The following is a 26,751-nucleotide window of genomic DNA, read 5'->3' on the forward strand; positions in this document are numbered from 1 at the left end:
ATATTCATTTAAAATATTAACTTTCAATACATGGAATCTGAACGCTAATTATTATGCATTAATAACGCATAAAATCAGACTTGACCTACGACCTCGTCTTGTTCCCCACGAGACTAACAGAATTTGTAGCCTAAATCCACATTTGAGAGAAATGCATCTACTTTTTCAAACAATTTCAGCCATCATTGCATTTACCTTTACTTATGGTGTTTCGCATATCTCTAATAATAAAAACAGTGTTTTGTTTGAAAATGCTACCAACCTCTCTACTTCAAGCCTCGTGGTTCCTCAAAGGAGAAAGTCGTTAGCCTACAAACTCAAACATTTAGAAGAATTCTCTGGTAAGGAAATTGAAGACGGGTCTAGTAAATCGGGTTTGAGATTAGCCTGCGGAGAGAAGAACTTGAAGATTACTATCAAGAGAGACTTCTTCGGTAGAGGTGTCCCTTTCCCCCCAAGCTTTATCCGACTCGGTGATGACCCCGAGGCTCATGGAGTATGTAGGCCTCCTCAGATGAATCTTTTGTCCTCCACCGAGATGGTGCTGTCTGCTGGTTTACATGACTGTGGGAGCAAATCAGAAGTAAGTAGCCTTAAGACTATAGGGCTGATTTACTGTGATCATGGTCTATAGGCCTATGACTTCCCACAACAGCTTTAAGCCAGTGTAGGCCTATCTCTAAGATTCCCAGCACCTCATCCACCACACACACATACACACATTTTAAGTTATGTAGGCCTAGGCTAATGCTACCCATACATCAGAAGACTGACATGATTTGGGAAAGATTCTTGAATGATTGATAAATTCTTTATAGATTTTCTGCACTCACACACACACACACACACACACAGTGTGACAGCAGTGAGATTTTAACATGCAAGATGTCAGGGTCATTTTCTGCTGTTTGTCTGCGTTTAGGTGATTGGAGACTGGCTTATTTACTCCAATAGACTAGTGTTCACCCCTGCACCGCTACAAACCTTTAGTGGCAGTCTGATCCAGAGGGGATTGCCCTCAGTGGTGCTTATTGAATGTCATTATAAAAGGTAGGCCTATAACCCACCTATGTGCTTTAATATGTCATGTCATGCATTTTATGTAAGTGAAGTAGGAAGTCCCGCATGTTATGTATACTGTATACTGTATGCCTATAAGTGTGTTTTTATGAAAATAGTGTTCGTAATGCCTCATACCTGTGTCTTGGGTGGGGGCTAACATACACACACACACACACACTCACTCTCTCTCTCTCTCTCTCTCTCACACTCACACACATACTCTCTCTCTCTCTCTCTCTCTCTCTCTCTCTCTCACACACACACTCACACACATACACACTCTCTCTCTCTCACACACACACATTCACTCACTCTATATATCTCTCTCTCACACACACACACACACACACACACTTTTTCTCACACTTTCTCTCACACACACACACAGGAGGCAAACAGTAAGAAGTGAGCCCTTGACCCCCACCTGGTTACCGATGACCTCCACTGTCCAGGCTGCAGGACTGCTGAGTTTTTCCCTGAAGGTCATGGGGGGTGAGTGCATGTTAGGTTGGTTTCAAAAAGGCCCACTCAGTCAGACACAAGCGGGCACAACTCACTGTAGGTGTGCCACAATCTCTCGGGTACACCTACATAAACACAGAATTTCTTGTGACAGTTGCTTGCCTGTGATGTTGGTAACTATGGCATATGATAGCTGGCAGACATATTTGGATATTTGTGGTGATGTAGCCCAGGCTACTAGCCCTTTTCCACTAGCAGAGAACCGACTCTCTAGATTTGACTCTCCACTCCGCACTTCACACTGTGTTCATAAGTCCGTTTCCCAAAAGCATAATTGCTAACTATAATAGCAACTACATGGTAGTGTCACTGCCAAATGTGAGTCCGTAGATTTGAGTTGCACATGCACAATATTGTCACATATGACGTTTTTTATTTTTGGAAAATTTAAAAATAAGAGCATACTCATTAGCTCTTACTCAAATGTGACTGAAATTATACCGAATATCAACACCATATTTCTGTAAGCTATTGTTTTATGTGCGATTCAAATATGGTCGACTCACATTTGGCAGTGACGCTACCACGGAAAATGCATCTTAGTTAGCAACTATGCTTTTGGGAAATGGACCCCAGAGCATTTCGACAAAAAGTTGGTTTGGAGCTATAGCCTGGCACCAAAAAATAGTTGTTTTTTCCTGTGAGCTGAAGTGAGTGTTCAACAGTTATGCACATTACTGCCTCTGTTGATGATACATCCTATAGGCAGAGACTTTCTGGAGGAGACACAGCACTCAAAAAAAGATTGCATGGGGTTAGTTCGTAACGCCCATATAGCAGCCCTTCCTGTATGCCTCCCTATTCACTTCAATAGGAAAATATTGTGCGTTCCATTTGCCATTTGTCTATGCTGACGGCTTGTGACAACCCATAATGTGAAATGACGTAACTTCCTTGTCGTAAGAACTCACCTTGAACTGGGGGTCCTTTCACTTGTCCAAGTTCGCTTCTCGTCAGAACAGTTTAGGGAGACGTGCCATCGTGTCATTTTGCGTAACTTCTTTTCGGTCATCTTACTACTCGTAAGAAGTGCCCTTTGGACAACTGGATCGCACCAATAGATTCCCGATAACTGCTCGAAGTGCATTACCAAGATGGCCACCAAGTGGGGGACTTGCCTAAAAAAGACTTTGTAATAGATTCCATTCAAAACAGTTGGAAATGCAGGTTTGTTGACTAGACGTAACTTCCTTGTTGTTGAAATGACGTAACTTCCTTGTCGTAAGAACTCACCTTGAACTGGGGGTCCTTTCACTTGTCCAAGTTCGCTTCTCGTCAGAAGTGTTTAGGGGGACGTGCCATCGTGTCATTTTGCGTAACTTCTTTTCGGTCATCTTACTACTCGTAAGAAGGGCCCTTTGGACAACTGGATCGCACCAATAGATTCCCGATAACTGCTCGAAGTGCATTACCAAGAAGGCCGCCAAGTGGGGGACTTTGTCATAGATTCCATTCAAAACAGTTGGAAATGCAGGTTTGTTGATTAGACCAAGGTTCAAAAAATTCTGAACAGAACCTGTTCAAGAATCAGTTCTCTGTTGGTCAAAAAATGCCACACTTCGACTGATACCTGAAGATGCCAATGAATGTGCTGCAAGCCTGGGACTCGGGCTGTAACTGCCCAGTATTTACCAAGGCTAATAAATTAGCATTGCATTCTGTGTGATATTAATGATATCCTCAGCCTAGTAGAGAGTTATATTAAGGAAGTTATCTTAACTTCTGTGCTTTGTCAACACAGATGACTGGAGGTCTGTCAGCAATTCCATGGTCTACCTGCAGGGGGAGCCAGTGTTCCTGGAGGCGGCGGTGTCCGCTCCTCTGCACCCTCCTCTGCGTCTGTATGTGGACTACTGTGTGGCCTCTCTGGACTCTGATCCCCTTTCCAAACCACGTTATGAATTCATTGTGAATCACGGGTCAGTGATTGTGGAAATTACGAGATAATGTGTGTGCCACTAGGGGGAGACAGAAATAGGACACACAAACACACACACACACACACACACACACACACACACACACACACAGCAAAAAGACAAATACTGACGATCACTCATTTGATAATTTACAAGTGATCTTTTCAGGTGTTGAGTTTTTCCACTATGCCCCAGGGAGCAATTTAACCTGTGATTTTCCAGAGCCTACAGTAGAATGTAGTGTGTGTGTGTGTGTGTGTGTGCATCCAGTAAACAAGTGTGTGTGTGTGTGTGTGTGTGTTTTCATTCTTGTCACAGTCTGTGCATTTGTGTTCATTTGTGTACAGGTGTCTGGTTGACAGCCTGATGCCCTACTCCTCGTCCCAGTTTGCCCCTAGAGCTGGAGATAACAGCCTCCGGTTCAGCATCCAGGCCTTCCAATTCACCCAGGAGTCGCAGCAGGAACAGGTGAGGGAGATGGAGAGTAGGACACACACTGTTAGGATAGGTTAGGCACACGGAAAGGAAAGCACTGACTTACAGGCAGGGCTTCAGTGATGTCACTACCTGTGGCTGATTGCTTAAATGAGCACTGTCCACTTTGTAACACACACACACAAACACACACACACAAACACATACACGCAAAACCCAGCTTCAGAAAGAAATATCCCTGACGTGTGTTTGTCCCAACTATTCAATGAACCCATGGAGTCTAGTTAGCACAACACCAGCTGGGGAGATCAGCTAATTTGTGTCCACAGGTTGAACCGATACGAGGCTTTAATTTCTGAAGGCCAGGGATTAGCGGGCTTGCTATACATCACCTTCTTCTACTTACAGTTTATCCCTCCAATTTGTCCCCAGGTCGTCATTAAGTGCCATCTGACGGTTCTTCCAAAGCAGGTTGCTCCCGACAACTTATACAAGGCCTGTTCCTTCCACCAGCCTTCGCTCAGGTCAGTAGTATACTCCACCACTTCTAATATGTGCATGTGCATAGACAGCACCCTGCAAACAAACGCACACGAAATATCACACTGATATTATGAACTCTGATGTGTGTGGTGATCTTGGTGTTTGTGTGGTGCAGCTGGCGTTCCTCCGATGGAGATGATGCAGTATGCTCCTGCTGTGTGACTGGAGACTGCCTCGGGCACAGGACAAACATGAAGGCCATCTCCAGCACCCCTACACCTCTCCCAACTACAGGTTACTGCTACTGTAATATTTATTACCTCTCTCTCTCTCTCTCCTAGAAAGTGTGTTCAAGAGTTATACAAGGATTGCAGTCTTTAACATTTGGTCATTTGACCAAGATCCATTCTTGATCAAGAACTATCCACGCACTGACTATGCAATAACTGCCACTTTTGAAGTCTGTTTTTAGCAGGTAGCAAGTTTTTTTTATCGTATGGTCAGGCAAATGACAGATAAACACATGTGTTGTTCCCACCAACACATATCAGCAATGAAAGAAAACCAAGAGGCAACAGTTTGGAAGTTAAGAAGTTTCTAGCAGTATCAACATGGGTAGTGTTTGCAAGATTTTGCATGCCTTTAGATAGCCATCTCACTTGTTTTAGGCCTCTGGAGTGCTGCTTAAAATGAGTAAGATCAAGAAATATTGACAGTGTCTATTACACTTTTTGGCAACACTTTACTTGACAGTATTGACATAAGAGTGACATGACACTGTCATGAACACTTGGCACTGTCATGACACATGAAACCTAACCTTAACCCTAACCCTAATCCTAATCTAACCCTAATCCTAACCCCAACCTTAACCCTAACCATAACTTTAAACCTAATCCTAACCCTAACTTGTTATGACAAAAACCGAATGTCACTTAATAACAGAAGCGTTATGTCATAAATGTCATGTCACTCTTATGTCGACACTGTCAAGTAAAGTGTAACCCACTTTTTTAACATAGTTTTATAGTTAACCATTTTAAAACTCTCTGGACTCATTATTAAATCAGTATGATAAATAAATGTATCTTCTTCTATTATGTGTTTGATACAGAAAAGAAGACCAACACTGCAGTTGGCCCACTTCATTTCCTACCCAGAACTCAATAAAAGGGTGAACAATCCAAAGCCGAATCATTTGTGAGCAATCCAAACCCTAATAAACCTGACAAAGAAAATTCTGTTGTTCTCTGTAGCCTACAGGTGGCAGTAGTTTTGTTCAATGCAAACAAAACATAGCAACATTTGTATATACTTTTTTGTAAAACGTTTCCAGTTTTAAAAGAAAACATGGAGGAAGGTTAAAGGTGCAGTCAGGTGCGATCATACTGTCCAGACTGAGTATGCTGTAAAAGAACCCAGTCTCTGGAGGCAGCCCAGGCTTGAAAACTGGACTCAAACAAAGCGGGGGCAGCCTGTCCCCGAAACAAAAATGTAACCCTACGTATGTGGAGTTTCTCTGGGAATACTGAATGGAGGGATGATGTGTTTTGTTTGGTCCGTGGTTAAAATATAATGTACATACAGTATATAATGTGTTTTAGACAAAAGCACCTGCTAATACATTTAAATATAAACATAAACATAAACAAACACGATTTCCTGTGCCATCGCTGACTACATCTTTAAACCTAAACTGCCACAACAGTTAAAAGGTAAAACTAATGATATTTGTGAGTAGATACGTTATGAAACTGAGGATAACTCACACACAAAAGAAATGGCACCTATTATCCTGGTGCAAAAGAATGTTATAATATAGTGGTTCAAGAGGTGTAGCACTAGCAGAATAACTAACATTAATTATTATCATTTTGGTAATTAACACGAGAGCAAGTGGTACGAGGCAAGTCTAGATATTTAGGTTGTCCACTTGAAGCATCACAAAAATACTCTCGGGAATTACAAACAATGTTTTGGTATTTAACGTTTCCTCTCACGTTTCCTCTCACAAACCTAAAAATCAGGCTGACCACAAATAATGGCTCGATTGAAATACTAAAATATCCCCATGAAAAAGATGAGGGCCCCATTGTCGTAATAAACAAAACAAAGTGGATAAAAATAAGCGGAGCCAATAATCAACATGTCTGGCCTGGACTGGGTCCCTGTCGCATGCTGTCCGTCTGTTCTTTTATATGCCATATCTCTTTTCCCATCACAGGAAAGCTGCACGTGCGCTTCGACTTGGCTAGCAACGTGGCTGCATATGCTGACTTAAGCGCACGTATGTGTGTGTGTGTGTGTGTGTGTGTGTTAGAAAGAGATGGAATGAGAGAGAAATTGCAAAAGTTTGTGTACGTAATGCACGTTTGCTTGAATGAAATGTGTGCAAGGCTGTAGCCATGGAGTCAACATTTGGGGGGACCAAATATGCATGGTGGGTGAAATCAGTTCCTGGCATTCTACAAATTCATGAAGACATGGGGTGATATGTGTATATGTTTTTTTTTTAAAATAATAATAACTGTTTTTCTCATTTTCGTGTGTCTTTCCTTCTTATGCCACTGACGGTTGAACAAATTACAACCATAACCAGGGATGGGCAAAAATACATCGAAATGTATTTTGAAACTAGATGTACCGCAGAGCGGTACAAAATATGACCGCCGCCCAGTCCAGCACATGTTTTCCACAAAAATAAGTCACGCTGAAAGGCATATATGATTCTAACTGTCTCTCTGAATTGCATTATGCACACCTAATTCTCATTGGTATCTGCTAGACAACAAGTACCAAAACATGATTAGTTCATAGATTTCACATGTAAAATACATTTTATACAACCCCACCCCCATCTTGCCTGTTCATAATTCTGAGAAATTCTTGAATTGTGTGCGTGTACATGTTTATGTTTATGTGTGTGTGGGTGGGTGGGTGGTTGTGTGTGCGTGCATGTGCTTGTGTGTTTGCCTGTTTACGTGCCTGTGTGTGTGCATGTGCATGCATTCGTATATATGTCTACTGTGTGAGTATGTGTCATACGTAGGATTACTGTGAATGTATGTGTGTGCGTGTGTATCTGTTTATGCACATGTGTGCATATGGAATTGGTCTACATGACCCCTGGAAGCAAACATACGCAAAAAATTGGTCATCCTAGGCCCTACGGTTCTCAAGATATTCACAGAAAACTGTGTCTGCCCTACCCTCCTTTCGGGGGTCCAGTCCAGCGGGGGGGCTACAGATCAAAACGAAAAACAATGGTTCCATGCTATCCATGTGGGGTTACATGCCCACCAAGTTTCGTGCACCCCGGTCTTTTAGTGTCCCGGGAATCCTTGGTGGTGTACGGTCACTAAATGTACACATAAATTATTTTATTTTAAGGCCCCCCATGAACGAAAGTCCACGGAACTTGGCATGCATTCGGAGGGTGTCATAATGATCCTACACTTTCAATTTCGTGCAGTTTTGACCATGTCAGTCAGAGATATTGTGGTGAAAACACCTAATGTTTTGCTTTTTAATTTTTAACTAGGTGGCACTATACATGAAATAAGTGGTAATGGGATAAGTTGACATGCCCCCTTAAGACCAACATACAAAAAGGTGGACCTCCTAGGCTCCCACGGTTCTCGAGATATTCACAGAAAACTGTCTCCGCCACCTACAGGCCAGTTGGTGTATAGTAACATAAATTCATTTATTGTGTGGCCCCCCATGAACGGAATTCCACGAAACTTGGTGTGCATTCAGAGGGTGTCATAATGATCCTACACTTCCAATTTCCAATTTAACTAGGTGGCGCTATACATGAAATAAGTGGTAATGGGATAAGTTCACATGCCCCCTTAAGACCAACATACAAAAAAAGGTGGACCTCCTAGGCTCTACGGTTCTCGAGATATTCACAGAAAACTGTCTCCGGCCACCTACAGGCCAGTTGGTGTATAGTAACATAAATTCATTTATTGTGTGGCCCCCCATGAACGGAATTCCACGAAACTTGGTGTGCATTCAGAGGGTGTCATAATGATCCTACACTTCCAATTTCCAATTTAACTAGGTGGCGCTATACATGAAATAAGTGGTAATGGGATAAGTTGACATGCCCCCTTAAGACCAACATACAAAAAGGTGGACCTCCTAGGCTCTCACGGTTCTCGAGATATTCACAGAAAACTGTCTCCCGCCACCTACAGGCCAGTTGGTGTATAGTAACATAAATTCATTTATTGTGTGGCCCCCCATGAACGAATTCCACCTAAAACTTGGTGTGCATTCAGAGGGTGTCATAATGATCCTACACTTCCAATTTCGTGCAGATTTTGACTATGTTAGGTCACAGATACCTGCGATTACAACACCTCATTTTTACTTTTTTGTGTTTAACTAGGTGGAGCTATACATGAAATGAGTGGTTATGGAATGGGTTGACATGGCCCTTTGAGATCAACATACAAAAAAATGGTCCTCCTAAACCCCACGGTTCTCAAGATATTCACAGAAAACTGTCTGCCCTACCCTCCTTTCGGGGTCCAGTCCAGCGGTGGGGCTACAGATCAAAACGAAAAACGATGATTCCATGCTATCCATGTGGGGTTACATGCCCACCAAGTTTCGTGCACCCCGGTCTTTTAGTGTTCCGGGAATCCTTGGTGGTGTACGGTCACTAAATGTACACATAAATTATTTTATTGTAAGGCCCCCATGAACGAAAAGTCCACCTAAACTTGGCATGCATTCGAGGGTGTCATAATGATCCTACACTTTCAATTTAGTGCAGTTTTGACCATGTCAGTCAGAGATATTGTGGTGAAAACACCTAATGTTTTGCTTTTTAATTTTTAACTAGGTGGCGCTATACATGAAATAAGTGGTAATGGGATAAGTTGACATGCCCCCTTAAGACCAACATACAAAAAAAGGTGGACCTCCTAGGCTCTACGGTTCTCGAGATATTCACAGAAAACTGTCTCCGGCCACCTACAGGCCAGTTGGTGTGTAGTAACATAAATTCATTTATTGTGTGGCCCCCCATGAACGGAATTCCACGAAACTTGGTGTGCATTCAGAGGGTGTCATAATGATCCTACACTTCCAATTTCGCGGCAGATTTTGACTATGTTAGGTCACAGATACCCCGATTACAACACCTCATTTTACTTTTTTGTGTTTAACTAGGTGGAGCTATACATGAAATGAGTGGTTATGGAATGGGTTGACATGGCCCTTTGAGATCAACATACAAAAAAAATGGTCCTCCTAAACCCTACGGTTCTCGAGATATTCACAGAAAACTGTCTGCCCTACCCTCCTTTCGGGGGGTCCAGTCCAGCGGTGGGGCTACAGATCAAAATGAAAAACGATGATTCCATGCTATCCATGTGGGGTTACATGCCCACCAAGTTTTCGGTACCCCGGTCTTACAGTGTCGGGGAATCCTTTGACGGAAATTTGGACATGAAAAAAAAAAAAAAAAATGCCGGGCGGTCATAATAAAATATCAAATACCCTAATTTTAAGTGTACCAAAATACATTACTGTATTTTTGTTACTTTTGTCTCATTTTCAATCTCTTCATTCCCCAAGAGTTTTAACAGGTGTGGTAATTATTTTCCCATAGGAAAAATCGCAAGAGACCGGATGTCCTCATATGATAGATGGTAGCTTTTTTGTAGGTGAACTTCAGAGGTCTATTGTCAATGCATACCCAGATTGCACTGTGTAACACTGTTGATCAGGTAGGATCATGACCCTTTTAGTTCATGACCCTTTTAACTAACTTGGGTTCCATTTAAACACTAAATGGTGTTATATTGACGGCAAGGCATTTTTGATTGTGTTTCTTTAGGTGATACATGGGGCAACTTTTTTTGTTTGCTTGCCTTTTTTGGGCTTTTTTTGCCTTTATTCGGATAGGACAGGGAAGAGTGTCAGGAAGCAAGTAGGAGAGAGAGATGTGGTGAGAATCGGGAAATGACCGAACCTGGGTCTCTGTGGGCACTCGGACCCGTTCATGGTGCAGGCACTGTGTGCAGCGCCCCCTGAGACAACTTTTTGATCAATGTTACATAAACCGGTTCTAGTGTTCAGATTGGATGATCATGTTCATTTGCCGACTGATGATTAAAGTTCTCAAAAAAAATAAGTTGGCCAATATCAAAGGGAATTTGCCAGAACAACGATACTCAGGAACGTTGCCCAGAAAGGTGCCTTGTGTATCATCAGCTTTGGAGAACACATACACTTCACAGTCAAAGTTGTCCCAAAGTTCTACCAAAAACAGGCAAACCTCTAAGTGTGGGTGAGCAAATAACTGTGGCTGAGTGAGTGGATTGTTGTGAGAGAGGGAGCGTGTTGTGTGTGAGCAACCTACACATTACTCATCTTGCACCAGATCATCTTCCTTAATCTGTAAATCTGGGCAAAGTCAGCACCAGGCTGAATTTTAAGCATTTTTGAATATTTGGGGGGGTGATTACATATATATTATGATTACAGCCTTGAATGTGTGTGTGTGTGTGTACATGCATGCATTCAAATTTCCAACAGACCAGTTGATCTCAGTCAGTCAGTTGATATCAGTTGATGTGAATAGACAACATCTGGTCTATGAGCAAATACACGTTGCAAAACGAGTTCAGCTCATTTCTGGTGACGTGCAACAGGCCCTGGGGTGTGTTTCCCAAAAGCATAGTTAGCAACTATGTTAGCAGCTTATATGGTTGGAACTATATAAGTATGAGACAACTGTTTCCCAAAATGATAGTTTGAACTATGGTGGTGCAACTTACATAGTCCGATGCATCGTTAAGATACACAAGTGTTTCCCAAAACCATAGTTCCAACGAACGTTCGTGTACACTGTCGTAAAGTTAGTTAGTTCAAACTACACCTCGTCCTATAGTAAGGAGCATAGTTGAATTTGCAGCCATGTCACGCAAGTCAAAGTCACACACCTGCAGATAATAATACAGGGTGCACACTTTTCATCAGTCAGTTGAGAATATGTAGCCTTTGATTCTAACATTGTCATGGGGGGGGATCATATGATCTGCACAATAGATAGCTTTATAGGTAAACAATGATGAGAATATTGTAGTCAAAATCTCAACCCAGATTCGAACTCTTGGACAGGTGACTTAGCCTGATGAGCTCACAAGCCAACGGAAAGTTGCTGGACTAGCCCTGGAAGCAAATGTAATTTGCTGCCTCTAGGGTGCGTCTAGATTTCTAGGCTACAGGTGACTGTCAACTGCTGAACACTGCAGGATATCATCAGCCAGCCTTAACGCAGTGCGCCAGACAGCTGGCGGCATTAGTGAGGGTAAATAACAACTACGCAACTGTTTCATCAGCACATTTAAATGACACGTATAAAAGTTCATTCAATTCAAAGCAGTCGTTGATTTACAGTTAATTAACCTAATGACCCTGAATAAAGAAAAACAGAAATGTTTCACGGATTTAAGGTAGTCTATCATTAAATCTCTCTTATTTGCAGGTGTGCCAGGCCACCTTAGTCCAGACTATTGAAGTTTGGAAACTTATCTATGGTCCAAACTTACAAAGTACTATGTAAGTACGACGGTTTTGGGAATAGCTCGCAACTTAGATGTTGGTTAGTTGAGCATCGTACCATGTTAGTAAAAGCTAACCTCCATAGTTGTACAGGAAATGCACCTCTGGTAATTGGTGCAGAGGATGCTTACTGAGGTCAAGTCTCAGTGCATTGTTAAGCAATGCCAAAATCAATATGATAAATATGTTGTTCACGCCAGGAGATTCATCACTGCCCAATTATAATGGACTTAAAGGGAAGTTCTGGGAGTTAAAAACAACTTGGGGGCTATTTGTGGTTGGTGAACAGGCTCGAACTTTAATTTGGGAGCAAAATGACATTAATCGGAGGAGTTTAGAGCTAGACCGTTGTTTGCATTAGCAGCGAAATGCTTTAAAATTTTTTTTGAATTTCAAACGTTCAATTTCCCATTCAACTTTTTCCAGCTTTTCCCGCAAATCTGTCTGAACGTGATGTATGTTTGTAGTGTAAGATTCAGTCAATCTTCAGTCAATCTCAAAAATCTGTACATGTCCCGTGGCACGTACCTTCTCGCTTTTAGTTTGGCTCAGGCATAAGCAAACAGCATGGGCCTTGAGTAAACAGGACAACAGTTCTGCAATCCCATACATAGGGATGGGACTTGGAAAGAGTGATGGGTCTGTACCAGAGCAGGAAATGGGATAAGGGCAGGCACATAGAGATGGCATCACTACGTTTTCTTTGGGTTGCGAGATATCGAATGCGCCCACTGATGGGTCTGTACCAGAGCAGGGAATGGGATAAGGGCAGGCACATAAAGATGGCATCACTATGTTTTATTTGGGCTGCGAGATATCGAATGCGCCCACTGATTCAACGCTACAGGAACAGAGTTAAAGCAATGTGTTGCCTTCAGAAACCCTCCTTGTTATAGCCTCTTTGTACACTATCAAAGTTTGCAATACTTCAGTTTATCTGGTAGGAATCCTATAGATACTACCACCGAAGTGTAAGGTTATTTTTATCTTTGTCAGTAGTTTGAAAATAGCAATTTATGTTGACGTGTGTATGCCCGGTGCAAAACACTATAAACGCTATACATTACCTTGCTAATGCAAACAACGGTCTAACTTTTCAACCACAAATAGACCCCAGGTTGTTTTAACTTCTGAACTTCCCTTTATTATCGAGTGTTTATGTTATCTATGTCTGTGTGAAGTGCTATGAGTAGCCATTGTGCTTGAAGATGCACTGTACAAATAAATACTTACTTATTTACTTACTTCATTGCAGGAGATAAATAAAAATGTAACATTTATTTTGGATGGAGGTTCTATTTTAGAATCCAGAAAGTTTGTAAAGGAGGTTTTAGAATCAATAGGCACTCTAGAATTAATGCTTGTGTTTGCATCGCGACCAGATGAGCCTCACTTCAGTCTATTAAAATCCCTATGCCTGTTAAAGAGCATGCTGGTATTTATAGACCTACCAGAGGGGTGGAGAGGGAAGGGTGGTGGTGGGGGGTTGGGGTGGAAGGAAGGTGAGAGGGTCTTCCCAAAACAATCAGCGCGGGGCTGTGGAGACAGCGCAGTGGTGTGTCTGCCAGAGAGGCACTACAGCTTGCCTCTTTTGGCCTCCGGGCTGCTTATCTGTGCAGCGAGCACAAGTCTCACCACTACCGTCACCATTCCCATGACAGCAGCCCCGCGCATTGACATAACAATGCCTCAGGGTGAGCCCAGGGCAGGCCAAGGGCTGGATGCAGTTTTGCTAGAGAGAGAGAGAGAGAGAGAGAGAGAGAGAGGTAGGGAGGAAGAGAAACTAGAAGAACTGCAGAGGAGGATGAGAAAGGAAGGGAGCAGGAGACAAATAAATACATTTGGAGGAAGAGAGAAAGTTGGAATGAGAGGAGTTTAAAAAAAGAGGACAATGGAGGAGGACAAATTAGACAAGGTCAGAGAGTGGGTCTATAGTGAGTGTGAGAGAGAGAGGGAGCCGAAGGGAAAGGGCAGTGATACATCATGACTCTGCATTTTGACCAGGCCCCTCCCTCTTGTCCACTTGTTGAACTGGGTTACATAGCTCACCTCGGGTATGTTGAGGCCATTGGTCTCCTAAGTGCCAGCTCAAGCCTTTGTTTCTACGTCTGCGTCTGTGTCCATGGTCCTTCTGGTCAGGAGAGCTGGTGTGGCTGGTCCTTGTATTGTCTTCATGCTAAATGGAAACAAAATTGTAGAATTCAGAATTAGCACATGAATGCACATTCCATTCTATCATTCCACAAAAAGGAAGTGACAGCTTGTGTCAACTTGGGGATATTATCATGCCATCGGGTCAAACAGTCAATCACATTTGACAGAGTAGGGAGCAAGTCACTGAATGAGCACTGAGGAATGTTATGTAGCATTTTGTTGGTAACACTTTATTTTAAGGTTCACATGTTAGCCACCAATACATACCTAACTAGATGTACCGCATAGCGGTACAAAATATGACCGCCAGTCCTTACATCCGTTCATGAAAATAAATCACAAGTCTCCATATTTTACCCATCCCCCTCTTGAAACTTTGTGTATGCTTGTTTGGCATGCCTGAGTGTGTGTGTGCGGCTGCACAGAAAGTACCCTACTGGTGCTGAAAAGGTGAATAGATTGTAGAATAGCCAAAGAAGATGTAGAATTGTTATAAAACTTTTAAAATCTCTAAACAATCACAAGTAGGGCAGTTCATCACAGTTCATCCATTGCAACTGGATTGATGAAAGGTCACTTACACCTGTAGGCTACATTGTATTTGGGAAAAGCAAAAGGTATCAGCATAATGTTATTTATTTATTTATTTTTTATGGATTTTTTTGTGGCTCTTTAGTTCATGGTAACAGTAGTCCGTTATTGTTAATTGTAATTGTCTTCATGCTAAATGGCAAATATAAACTGAGGTCCATAAGTCTGGCTTTCATCAGAAGCTCAATTTTTAAAAATCAAAAAAATAGAATTCAGAATTAGCTACAGGTAGGATTATAGGTATAGGCCTATTGACAACACATGAATGCACTACTACATTAAAACAGCCCATTCTATCATTCCACAAAAAAGGAAGCAGTAAAACCAACAGCTTGTAAATTACAGTCATTGTTTTTTTTCCAACCCCTTTTAACTTCCAACAAAATTACGCCTCACTGCAACGATGCGCCATCTAGGGGATATTATCTGAAAATGCAGCCATGATGATGATGATGAATATTTATTTTCGGGGGAATCACAAATGAGTCAAACAGTGAGACCAACATACCATAAAAAGATCACACATTTTCCAGCGGGGGGCTGCAGATGAAAACGAAAAAATGACGGTTCCATGCTATCCATATGGGGGTACATGCTCACTGAATGAGCACTAAATGTACACATAAAATTTTATAAGGCCCCCATACACAAAACTTGGCATGCATTCAGAGGGTGTCATAATGATCCTAACACTTTTAATTTTGTGCAGTTTTGACCTTTCAGCCAGAGATATTGATGTAACACTTAATTTTATGCTTTTTAATTTTTTAACTAGGTGGCGCTATACATGAAATAAGTTAATGGGATGGGTTGACATGTAAGACCAACATACAAAAAAAAGGTGGACCTCCTACGGTTCTCGAGATATTCACAGAAAAATACAGGCCAGTTGGTGTATAGTATTAGTGAATTCCACAAAACTACAGAGGGGGTGTAAGTTTTGGCATGTGCGTTGACATGGCCCCTTGAGATCAACAACATTAACCATTTGTTAGGTGTGTATTCACACATTTTACAGATTGGTTCCATGACATATGGGGTTACATAATTAGGGGGAATCATTGACGGAAATTTATTATTGATATAATCATTAATTAATAATGTGTTAGGACCTTGTAAGCCTTGATCTCTACATACTAATTAGTAGTAAGTACCAAAATAGAATATGCATAACCTACTTGTATACTGTCTGAATAAATCCCAAATAGTAGGAGAACAGTTGTAGAATAAGCAAGTGTATGGCTCAACCTCATTGCTCAGCACATTATCATAAGTAATACCTCTGCAGAATGTACTTATTAGTCATGAATTGGTTCCATATTCTAAAGTCAGGCATTATTATTATTAAGAATTATATGATGGGAACAGTCTAGACTATAACTCCTGGTCAATACAGACATTCTTTACCCTTAATACATTGCTAGTGCATACAATGTTCATTCAAAATATGGTCCCTGTTCTAAAGTAGAGGCTGGGAGGGTGTTAACAATAGAAAAGAAGATGAGAAAAGTGACAGCACTGACAATGTTTATTTAACAAGTTCTGTAAACATGTTACATTGTACTCTCAATGAGCTCACAAAGCACAAAAAGACTAGCAAAAGCTATTTTTAACTAGAGTTGACAGGATAAAAAACACGTCTTTTAAACAAATAAAAAGGGCAAAAGAATTGTCATTCAACACATCTGTGGTGGTCTTCTTTGAAACGGGACCCACCTACCACACATCAAAAACTTGTACACAGCAGGCCTATTTGCCTGAAAACTACAGTAGCAGTAAAGAAATCACACAAAAGAACATTTGCTATTTACTTGCCAGAGTGGACTAGTATTTTATCAGTATTGGGAGAAGGTATCCCCTTGCCTTTAGGTCCTCAATGGACTTCTTAATATCTGCTGTAACATGACTGCTGCACCCAGCCTCTACTTTAGAACAGGGACCATATTTTGAATGAACAATGTATGCACTAGCAATGTATTAAGGGTAAAGAATGTCTGTATTGACCAGGAGTTATAGTCTAGACTGTTCCCATTATATAATTCTTAATAATAATAATGCCTGACTTTAGGATATGGAACCAATTCTAATAAGTACATTCTGCAGAGGTATTACTGATGATAATGTGCTTGCTACCAAGGAACCAGTTTCCACTTTAGAATGGGAGCCAATCTCCCAGTTATTATGACCGCCGCGCAGCGAAGCGCGAAAGGAGGGTAGGGCAGACACAGTTTTCTGTAAATATCTCGAAAACCGTAGGGTTTAGGAGGACCATTTTTTTTTTGTATGTTGATCTCAAGGGGCCATGTCAACCCATTCCATAACCACTCATTTCATGTATAGCGCCACCTAGTTAAACACAAAAAAGTAAAAATGAGGTGGTGTAATTGAAGGTATCTGTGACCTAACATAGTCAAAACTGCACGAAATTGGAAGTGTAGGATCATTATGACACCCTCTGTATGCACGCCAAGTTTTGTGGAATTCCGTTCATGGGGGCCACACAATAAATTAATTTATGTTACTATACACCAACTGGCCTGTAGGTGGCCGGAGACAGTTTTCTGTGAATATCTCGAGAACTGTAGGGCCTAGGAGGTCCACCTTTTTTTTTGTATGTTGGTCTTAAGGGGGCATGTCAACCCATCCCATTACCACTTATTTCATGTATAGCGCCACCTAGTTAAAAATTAAAAAGCAAAAAATTAGGTGTTTTCATCTCAATATCTCTGGCTGACAAGGTCAAAACTGCACGAAATTAAAAGTGTAGGATCATTATGACACCCTCTGAATGCATGCCAAGTTTTGTGTACTTTCGTTCATGGGGGGGCCTTACAATAAAATAATTTATGTGTACATTTAGTGACGTACACCAACAAGGATTCCCGGGACACTGAAAGACCGGGGTACACAAAACTTGGTGGGCATGTACCCCCACATGGATAGCATGGAACCGTCATTTTTCGTTTTCATCTGCAGCCCCCCCGCTGGACTGGACCCCCGAAAGGAGGGTAGGGCAGACACAGTTCTCTGTGAATCTTTTATGGTATGTTGGTCTCAAGGGCCCACATCAACCTGGCTCATAATCACTCATTTGTGATTTGCCCCCCCCCCCGGTAAAAAATGAAAATCAGTAGGATTAAAAGAAAGCCAAAATAAATATTCATCATCATCATCATGGCTGCATTTTCAGTATTGGCAGAAGTAGTCGATTTGTCCACTAGATGGCGATCGTTGCAGTGAGACGTAATTTTGTTGGAAGTTAAAAGTGGGTTGGAAAAAACAATGGACGCTTCATACAAGGACTGTAATTTACCGCAGTTTAACATCTAATAAGGATAGGACGATGTTCACATGAAGTGTAATTCCCATTTCTTCTTGAAGCCGAAATAAATCTGAGGATGTTTATCGGACATGCTTGGTTTTACTGCAGGTACGTTAATCTTGTAATATCAATAAGGACCTAGGTAATGTTACCGTTAGCGTTGGTTGAGTGATGGAGGCATTTGATTTATTGCATTTGTAGAAAACTATAAATGCGGTTATACCAAGCAAATGTATAGCAGCACTGTTTGTATCTTTCGACTGTCATTTATTGCACGCGTGCTACAAAAATCATTCTGTGCAATGGAAGATTTACCAACGTTACACCGGGTCTGATACAGTTTTGCCTATACATGGGTGAGACTGAGACGCCTGTTTATTTTGTTTTAAGCGCGTGCAGGGGTGTGAGAGGGGAATCGATGTGCTTTGATTACAGCTTGGTAGTTGTAGTCTGTGAAATTAAAAAGCACGTGTGTGTGAAGTATCCAAACAATGACACCTTCATTTCATTATGGCTGCTTTAGCAAAATACCTTAAGCTACTGTGTAGTGGGTCCCATTTAGAAGTGGCTACTTCATTCGCGCTTTCCTTGACTCATGGAGCTGCGTGAATGTTATTAAAACTTTTCGCCACGATATGACAGTTTAAGTCCGCTTGATACTGTAAGGCGTAAGCCATTGGTTTCCAAAGGAGATTTTATTTGTGTCGCCAGCATAGCCCTCAACTTTGGCCCGTTAAAATGTGTATGAACAGTCTAGCGACGCATTTCATCAAGGCCCATTTGGACATGTCAGTTATTTGCACCACTGGTTAGATGTAAAACAGCATTTCGTTTCAGACTAGGCTACTGTTACTTAATTTGTGCATTAACAATAACGTTTCAGACTACTGTTACTTAATTTGTGCATTGACACTAAAGTATTACATGAACTAAAGATGACTAAAATCTTATGTAGAAGAAGAAACATTCACAAAAAATCCATCCATCCAAAAATGACCTTTGTTTTTGATAGCTGTTGAAAACGGCATGGAACTGACAGAGATGTTTTTGTTTAAAAATACATACAAATTTTTTTACATACAAAAAATACATAAATATTTTTTTTTTACATACAAAAAAAATAAATAAATAAATAACATTATGCTGATACCTTTTGCTTTTCCCAAATACAATGTAGCCTACAGGTGTAAGTGACCTTTCATCAATCCAGTTGCAATGGATGAACTGTGATGAACTGCCCTACTTGTGATTGTTTAGAGATTTTAAAGATTTTATAACAATTCTACATCTTCTTTGGCTATTCTACAATCTATTCACCTTTTCAGCACCAGTAGGGTACTTTCTGTGCAGCCAAGACACACACACTCAGGCATGCCAAACAAGCATACACAAAAGTTTCAAGAGTGGGGGATGGAGTAAAATATGGAGACAAATTGAAGTGTGATTTATTTTCTCGGAACGGATGTACAGGACTGAGCGGCGGTCATATTTTGTACCGCTATGCGGTACATCTAGTTAAGTGCTATTTCACACAGCAACCTGGGCAGTGAAATGCAGCAATGAGGTTGAGCCATACACTTGCTTATTCTACAACTGTTCTCCTACTATTTGGGATTTATTCAGACAGTATACAAGTAGGTTATGCATATTCTACTTTGGTACTTACTACTAATTAGTATGTAGAGATCAAGGCTTACAAGGTCATTATTAAGATTATATCAATAATAAAGGCCTAATTCGTCATGAACAAGAAATGTGTGAATACACACCTAACAAATGGTTAATGTTGCCTAACACATGCCTTACAAGTCACTAATACAGGTATTAATTAGGTATGTATTGGTGGCTAACATGTGAACCTTAAAATAAAGTGTTACCATTTTGTTTTATGTATAGTCCTTAAAAGAGAATTCCATAGATCTTTGTTTCTCAAGGACACTGAGTACGAAAAAAAAAACAATTGGTTCTACCTAGCTGCAGCCAACAGCTAGAGCTACAACACAGCTACAGCGCTACACTCTGGGGGCATGAACATTGGGGATTATGTGCATTCCCCCAGAGTGTAGTGCTGTAGCTGTTGTCAGTACTCAGTGACTTCGATAAACAGAGATCTATGTGAAAAATCACTGAAATTCTCCTTTAGGGAACAATTGTATTCTTAAAAGCCCTGCATAGATGACTGAATCCATTTATCTGTTAGCCATGTTGGTTAAGTAGCCTACAACAATAGTGTTTGAATAAACTTAAAGGATGGAAAGTCATGATGGTGATTATGTATTGGAAGGCCACCATTGTGGTTAGGTATGTTCAGTCATGACCCCCTTTCCATGAGGTGCAAACTCTCAACTATGTGATGGATCCAAGCCAGAGACGGGGCGAGAGGGACTGAAGGGGTGGGTGGGGGTGCCGTTTCTGGGACGGTGATTCCCGATTGCGACTCACTCTCCGCTCAGGAACAATTAGCTTCCGACGAGTCCTGGCCGTAGCGAGAGTGGAGAGTGTCCCCTATTCTTTCATGTGGGCTTCCTGTCCGATGTCGCGCCAGGAGACTTGCAGCACGCCGCCACTGCTGGCCGACAGCCCGCCAGCGGCCATGCACTTTCACTCCAACTGTTTACTACGCCGGGAACGCGCTTGTTCTCTCTCTCTTCCCCTCTGTGTTGCTTTCTCTCTCTTTCTCTCTTTATCTCTATTAAATACAGGGTAGTCTTTGTTTATCAATAAAGGGGGCAGGGGGGGTGTGTCCCACACACACACACACACACACACACACACAAACATACACCTTTTTCTTCCTAATTGATTCAAATTCCACTGAGTGCGTCCCAGCCACAGAGTCACTATGCCGAGACAGTCCTGGGCCCCCGCCACCCCTCCCAGCCCCCCCACCAACCTCTGTACATGTCCCGCGGCACGTACCTTCTCGCTTTTAGTTTGGCTCAGGCATAAGCAAACAGCATGGGCCTTGAGTAAACAGGACAACAGTTCTGCAATCCCATACATAGGGATGGGACTTGGAAAGAGTGATGGGTCTGTACCAGAGCAGGAAATGGGATAAGGGCAAGCACATAAAGATGGCATCACTACGTTTTCTTTGGGTTGCGAGATATCGAATGTGCCCACTGATGGGTCTGTACCAGAGCAGGAAATGGGATAAGGGCAGGCACATAAAGATGGCATCACTATGTTTTCTTTGGGTTCTGTAACAGCAAAAGTGCCTTTGTGTTTAGCTATTAGAAGAAACCTGAAAAAATTTTGTTTGTTGACGTCTTTGTTGACGTCAGAAACTTTCACAAAGTCCTGAGTGACCGTTCAATCCATTCATTATGACCGTTGCTAGCGCAGCTACAGGCCTAGCATAGCGGACATATAGGTTTAGTCAGTGTTTTTTTCCAGATATGTTTTTTGTTTTTCTTCAGTCATCTTGTGTCAACGATTCCCAAGACACTGAAAAACCAGGCTGCACGAAGCTTGGTGGGAATGTAATCCCCACAAGGATGACAAGGAACCATCAATTTTCGTTTTGATCCGTCACCGGACACAGTTTTCTGTGAATATCTTGAGAATCGTAGGGCCTAGGATGACCAACTTTTTTTTGTATGTTGGTGGGGCCATGTCAACCCATATCAGCTACACACACACACACACACACACACAGGCACGCACGCACGAACACACACACGCACAGGTAAACACACACACACACACAGGCACGCACACACATAAAAACACACGCACGCACGCACAAACACATAAACACGCACGCACGCACGCACACACACACACACGCACATACATACTGTACAAACACAGACACATACGTAAACACACCCACACACGCACACACATAAAAACATACACACACACACACACACACATACATACATACTGTACAAACACAGACACACGCGCACACACATAAAAACATACACACATGCAGGCAAGCATGAACATGCACACACACATAGACACATGCATGCGCAGAGAGACGCACAGAGAGAATGTGCAGGACTAATCGCAGTCATATTTTGTACTGCTTTGCGGTACATCTAGCTAACTTCCACTCTACAGTTCAGGGGGGTATTCCAAGTACGTGGTTTAGTGACAAACCTGGGTAAGTTAACTCAGAGTAAGTGAGAAACCTCCTCAAGAGCCCTATGGTATTGTTTTGTTAGGAGAATGAAACCATACAGTTCTTCTATTAGGAGGTTTACCACCTACTCTGAGTTAACTAACCCAGGTTTGTCACTAAACCACGTACTTGGAATACCCCCCAGATCATCCCTGTCAACTCTTAAGTCGCTGTGTTTTTGGCCCAATTTTAGCACAGATTCAGTCGGACCCAACTATCTTTAGATAGGTCTGGATTCCCATCCAATTTCGCGAGCAGTTTGATCAGGCTCACAATCCGGTCCAATCCAATGGGTTTTCTAGCATATCAGAATTTTTTGTGGCTGTCTTGCAGTGTGAGGGGTTTTACTTAGCCTACAGTGTGAGCACAGCAGCTGTGACCATTGGAAACGTGTAGTGCGAGTGAACATAAAATGCAGTGTCTGTGGTGTTGTCATCATGTGGTACCAGAAGTAAAGATGAATTAAGTTTTGCTGCATGGCAGGTCAGGTGTATATATGTGTGTGTGTGTGTGTGTGTGTGTGTGTGTGTGTGTGTGTGTGTGTGTGTGTGTGTGTGTTTATGGGGGGTGAAGGACACCAAAGCAATGCCATGTTGTGTTCTAATGTTCTAATACTGGAACCCTGCCTAAAGAGAATGCCGATGGCCCAGTTGACTAAAGCAGTCGACCCAGGCCATGGGCTCGTTTCCCAGAGGATTAAAATTATTTAAATGTTATGTTATGTTGGACATGTGACTAATGGAATGGTCAATAAGTGGGATGACACACATAGGTGCTGAACTTAGTGGAACTTGGGAGGAAGATATTTACACAGTGAATAAGTGACTATCAATGGCTGCCCCCTATATTTCCTGAACATTTCCCAGAAGGCCCTCATGACACCCCCCTCTATGTATGGTATTTGGTATTCAAACACATGATGTCAGATGAATATGTTTTAAGGGGTAAAGCGGCTGCCAGGTGAATCAGCTGCATTAGGTACACCCAATCAGAGAGAATGTGACGTGAAACACGATGGGGCACATTTTCTTTCTCCAAATCCATACGAGGCAGAGGCGTCAATAGCTGCTTTCAGACACGTCCTCCACAATATGCGGATCTTTGGAGGTCTGACCCTTCGGGTGATTCAGATATGATGCTAACATGCGTAAATTATGTGGTCATATGTGTGAACGACACAGACACATACAGAATCTCCGCGTGGTTAAACGGTTTGAACGTGGTTGAACACGCACATGAACAGAATCTCTGCATGTTCTTCGCTTCATTCAGACATGAGCATATTTACATATTTTAGTTGTTCAGATAGGCTATACAGTGGAGAAAATCATTATTTGATCCCTCACTGATTTTGTAAGTTTGCCCACTGACAAAGAAATGAACGGTCTATAATTTTAATGGAAGGTTTATTTGAACAGTGAAAGACATAATATAAAGAGAATCCAGAAAATCACATTTAAAAGTTAAAAAACATTTTGCATTTCATTGAGTGAAATAAGTATTTGTTCCCCTATCAAAACTTAGCAAAGAAACACCCCCAAAGCATAATGCTTCCACCTCCATGCTTGACGATGGGGATGGTGCTTGGGGTCATAGTCAGAATTCCTCTTCCTCCAAATACGGCCAGTCACACTGATACCAAAGAGCTTGATTTTGATATCATCTGACCACGTCACCTTCTCCCAAGCATTCTCTGAATCATTCAGGTGTTCATTGGCAGACTTCAGACGGGCCTGTAGCCTACATGTGCATTCTTTATGTAACGGATTCCAGCTAGCGTTGGTAAACCTCACTCCCCGATGCCTCAAGAGTGCTGCTGGCATGCGAGCCAGTAGCCTGGGCTATTAGCTCAACTGCCAGAGCGCTCGCCTCCCAATCCGAGGTGCTGCTGTTCGCAGGTTCGAGTCTGGGTGTGTGCAGGGCTGAATCGCGCGCGTTCAACACAACGCAGGTTACAGTGGTACCATGACCCGGATCATGGGAGTGAGGATTTAGGAAGGTGAGTGTAACGGTGGCGAACTGAGCTAGCATGTTAGTTGCCCGTGTAAATCCTCACACCCCTAACTCTGAGAACGCTTCTAAACGCTGAGTTGGAAGCCTGGGCTTTTAGCTCAGTGGTTAGAGCGTTCGACTCCCATGCCGGTGAGTGTTGGCGGGTTCGGGCGGGCACGACCTCTGTTACATTAGTGCCGTGACCCGGATCGGGAGTGAGGTTTAGGGGGGTGAGTGTAACGGATGCCAGCTAGCTTAGCTGTGCTTGTGGAGCGTTGGTAAACCTTACTCCCCAACGCCTCAAGAGTGCTGCTGGCATGCTAGCCAGTAGCCTGGACTATTGGCTCAATTGTCAGCACGCTCGCATCCCGATCTAAGGTGCTGCTGTAGCAGGGGGACCTTATGGGCGCTGCAGGATTGTAATTCATTATGGCGTAGTGTGTTACCAATGAATTCTTGGTGACTGTGGTCCCAGCTGCCTTGAGATCATTAACAAGCTCATCCAGTGTAGTTCTGGGCTGATCCATCACCTTTCTCATGATCATTGATTGACGGCTCCTAGGACTAATCTATAGGAGCCAGAATTCTTTATGGTTGGTAGTGGATCAAATGTATTTCACTCACTGAAATGCAAAATATTTTTTATCTTTTTTATGTGATTTTCTGGATTTTCGTTTTGATATTCTGTCTCTCACTGTTAAAATAAACCATTAAAATTAAAGACCGTTTATTTCTTTGTCAGTGGGCAAACTTACAAAATCAGTGAGGGATCAAATAATTATTTCCTCCACTGTAGGTTACGGCCCAACCGGTTGACATTCGGACTTACACGTACTGTATGACTGAAAGCAGCTTATGTCACCATGGCTAAAAGGATTTCCAAGAAATTTCCTGGAAGTGTGTTCTGTGAGTCCGTGGGTTCGTGCGGGGTAGATTAAGGATACATAGTAAATTCCACATGACTCTTGCGAGTGAAATAACGCCCCTCCATAGCGCACAAGTTGGGGGCAGCCTACCTCTACAGTAGGGCTGCAATTTACTACCATAGGGGCCTACTTAGAATTACACCATTATCTACATTTGATTTGTGCACTTGACCCACTTAAGACAACTGAGATCCCAACTTCTATAGGAACATTTGCTTGTTACTAACACTTACCACTAACAGGCCCGCCTAACACAAGTAGCCTATATATTTTGTTTATTCTTTTAGTTTGGATTAAGTATGGGTTGTTTATCCCCGAACGGCTATAGCGCTAGGATAAATGTTAGTCGCATGATATACGTACTGGCATGTGTTGCTACATCTTATATGTGTGGTGCTGTGCCCACACATAGATGTGGCCACGATTAGCTCCCTGTGGACATTAGAGACTATTAATCTATTATTTAGTTCAATAGCTATTAGTCATACTGATCTGTCAACAGCACTCTGAGGTCGGCGTGTTTGTTAAATCAGTCATCCTTTCCTTAATTTCGGCCTCTGCGTCACATGTCCTGTCTCTGTGTATTTCCGACAAGCCATTAAGCGATGACTTAGTTTTGATTTCATGAGATTTTGTTTTTAGATATCATATCCCACCAATCCAACACACTAGTTGTTGTTTCATGAGATAACATTTACATGCATTAATTAAGCAGACGCTTATTCCCAAGCTACTTACAAAATGAGGAATAACTACAAAAAACAACAATCTATCTACAAAAAGATATCAGTGGAAGACACTAGAATGTGAAAGGGTGGTGAAGGAGAATAGAGGTGTCAGTGATACAGAGCGTGAAATCATCGTGCTCATCTTCGTAAGTGGGAGCATGAAGATCTCGTTGGTGCCGTCACAAACCCATGTGTACGGACTGTGGAAAGCGGCTCCAAAGGAGTCTGGCGCGCGCACCCACCACTCCCCGCCCGACATGCTCGTCTAATGGGATGCTAAAGGAGCGAGATTGTCGTCTCTTTCCCGCTCTATGTCAACAGACCCCCTGCCTGCAAGCAACTTGTCAAGTCGCCTCCAAAGAGAGGGTGGAGGTCTGGCTGGGCTGCGCCAAAAAAACAGTGAAAACTTCAGAGACTCACTGAAATCTTAAAAAATATGTTTCCTGTGATAGATTATTTTATTGGGACATTGTGCACTGTAAACAATAGTGAAAAATACTTACAGGATCGTGATTTAAACATTGACAGCACCTGAGCCAAATTGCACAGATCCGTTTATTGAGGAGCATCACTTATTGAAAAGTCACTAGTTTTTTAAAGCCGTTGTTTACATGCAGCGACTCTTGTTTGAAAACATATATTATTTTGATGACAGTGAAAGCATAACAAGGAAGCAGCCCGGATAATCCCCTCAAGACAATAAAATCAAAGAAACACCTACCGGATAAGTGAGAAATCCATAAAAAGAGCTTCGGTTGCAATTAATGGACTTAGACGGGGCCAATGAGCGAAACGGCGAGACACCGCTGAGGGACTATGTGGATTCGGTTATGGAGATACCCAGTGAGTAACGCAGTCACCGCCGTGTTTTTCACCTGACGCGGGGGCTCTCCTGCTT

At 42.2% G+C, this 26,751-nt stretch overlaps 2 protein-coding genes and 2 long non-coding RNA genes across 5 annotated transcripts in view; 2 read left to right on the plus strand and 2 right to left on the minus strand.

Moving 5' to 3' along the window:
- LOC125289539 (zona pellucida sperm-binding protein 3-like) lies at positions 1 to 5,651 on the plus strand. The gene is made up of 8 exons (XM_048236440.1): positions 1 to 583; positions 923 to 1,050; positions 1,451 to 1,554; positions 3,326 to 3,503; positions 3,851 to 3,971; positions 4,371 to 4,462; positions 4,597 to 4,715; positions 5,536 to 5,651. Exons 1-8 carry the CDS (start codon positions 152 to 154, stop codon positions 5,589 to 5,591), a joined length of 1,230 nt encoding a protein of 409 aa, XP_048092397.1. The 5' UTR covers positions 1 to 151; the 3' UTR covers positions 5,592 to 5,651.
- On the minus strand, positions 443 to 3,391 carry LOC125289542. The gene is made up of 4 exons (XR_007192649.1): positions 2,818 to 3,391; positions 2,496 to 2,712; positions 1,487 to 1,538; positions 443 to 564 (listed from the first exon to the last, which is right to left on the minus strand). It is a non-coding gene; the product is annotated as an uncharacterized LOC125289542 (long non-coding RNA).
- On the minus strand, positions 3,476 to 26,661 carry LOC125289543. 2 transcript variants are annotated; one of them, XR_007192651.1, is made up of 3 exons: positions 26,575 to 26,661; positions 14,058 to 14,184; positions 3,476 to 3,542 (listed from the first exon to the last, which is right to left on the minus strand). It is a non-coding gene; the product is annotated as an uncharacterized LOC125289543 (long non-coding RNA). The 2 variants fall into 2 exon arrangements; XR_007192650.1 differs by lacking the exon at positions 3,476 to 3,542 and adding an exon at positions 4,435 to 4,514.
- epoa (erythropoietin a) overlaps positions 26,260 to 26,751 on the plus strand; it is a 14,420-nt gene continuing 13,928 nt past the window's right edge. Inside the window, exon 1 of the mRNA XM_048236441.1 lies at positions 26,260 to 26,696. Coding sequence (XP_048092398.1) covers positions 26,618 to 26,696 — 79 coding nt within the window. The 5' untranslated portion in view covers positions 26,260 to 26,617. The remainder of the gene's footprint in view (positions 26,697 to 26,751) is intronic.

Source organism: Alosa alosa, chromosome 24 (genome assembly GCF_017589495.1).
Source record: "Alosa alosa isolate M-15738 ecotype Scorff River chromosome 24, AALO_Geno_1.1, whole genome shotgun sequence".
Classification (NCBI taxonomy): domain Eukaryota; kingdom Metazoa; phylum Chordata; class Actinopteri; order Clupeiformes; family Clupeidae; genus Alosa; species Alosa alosa.

Coding starts and splice junctions, on each gene's coding strand:
- LOC125289539 (XM_048236440.1), top strand. CDS start 152: ATGCATCTACTTTTTCAAACAATTTCAGCCATCATTGCATTTACCTTT. Junction 1,051..1,450: donor ATTGAATGTCATTATAAAAG/GTAGGCCTATAA, acceptor ACACACACACAG/GAGGCAAACAGTAAGAAGTG. Junction 4,463..4,596: donor TTCCACCAGCCTTCGCTCAG/GTCAGTAGTATA, acceptor TGTGTGGTGCAG/CTGGCGTTCCTCCGATGGAG.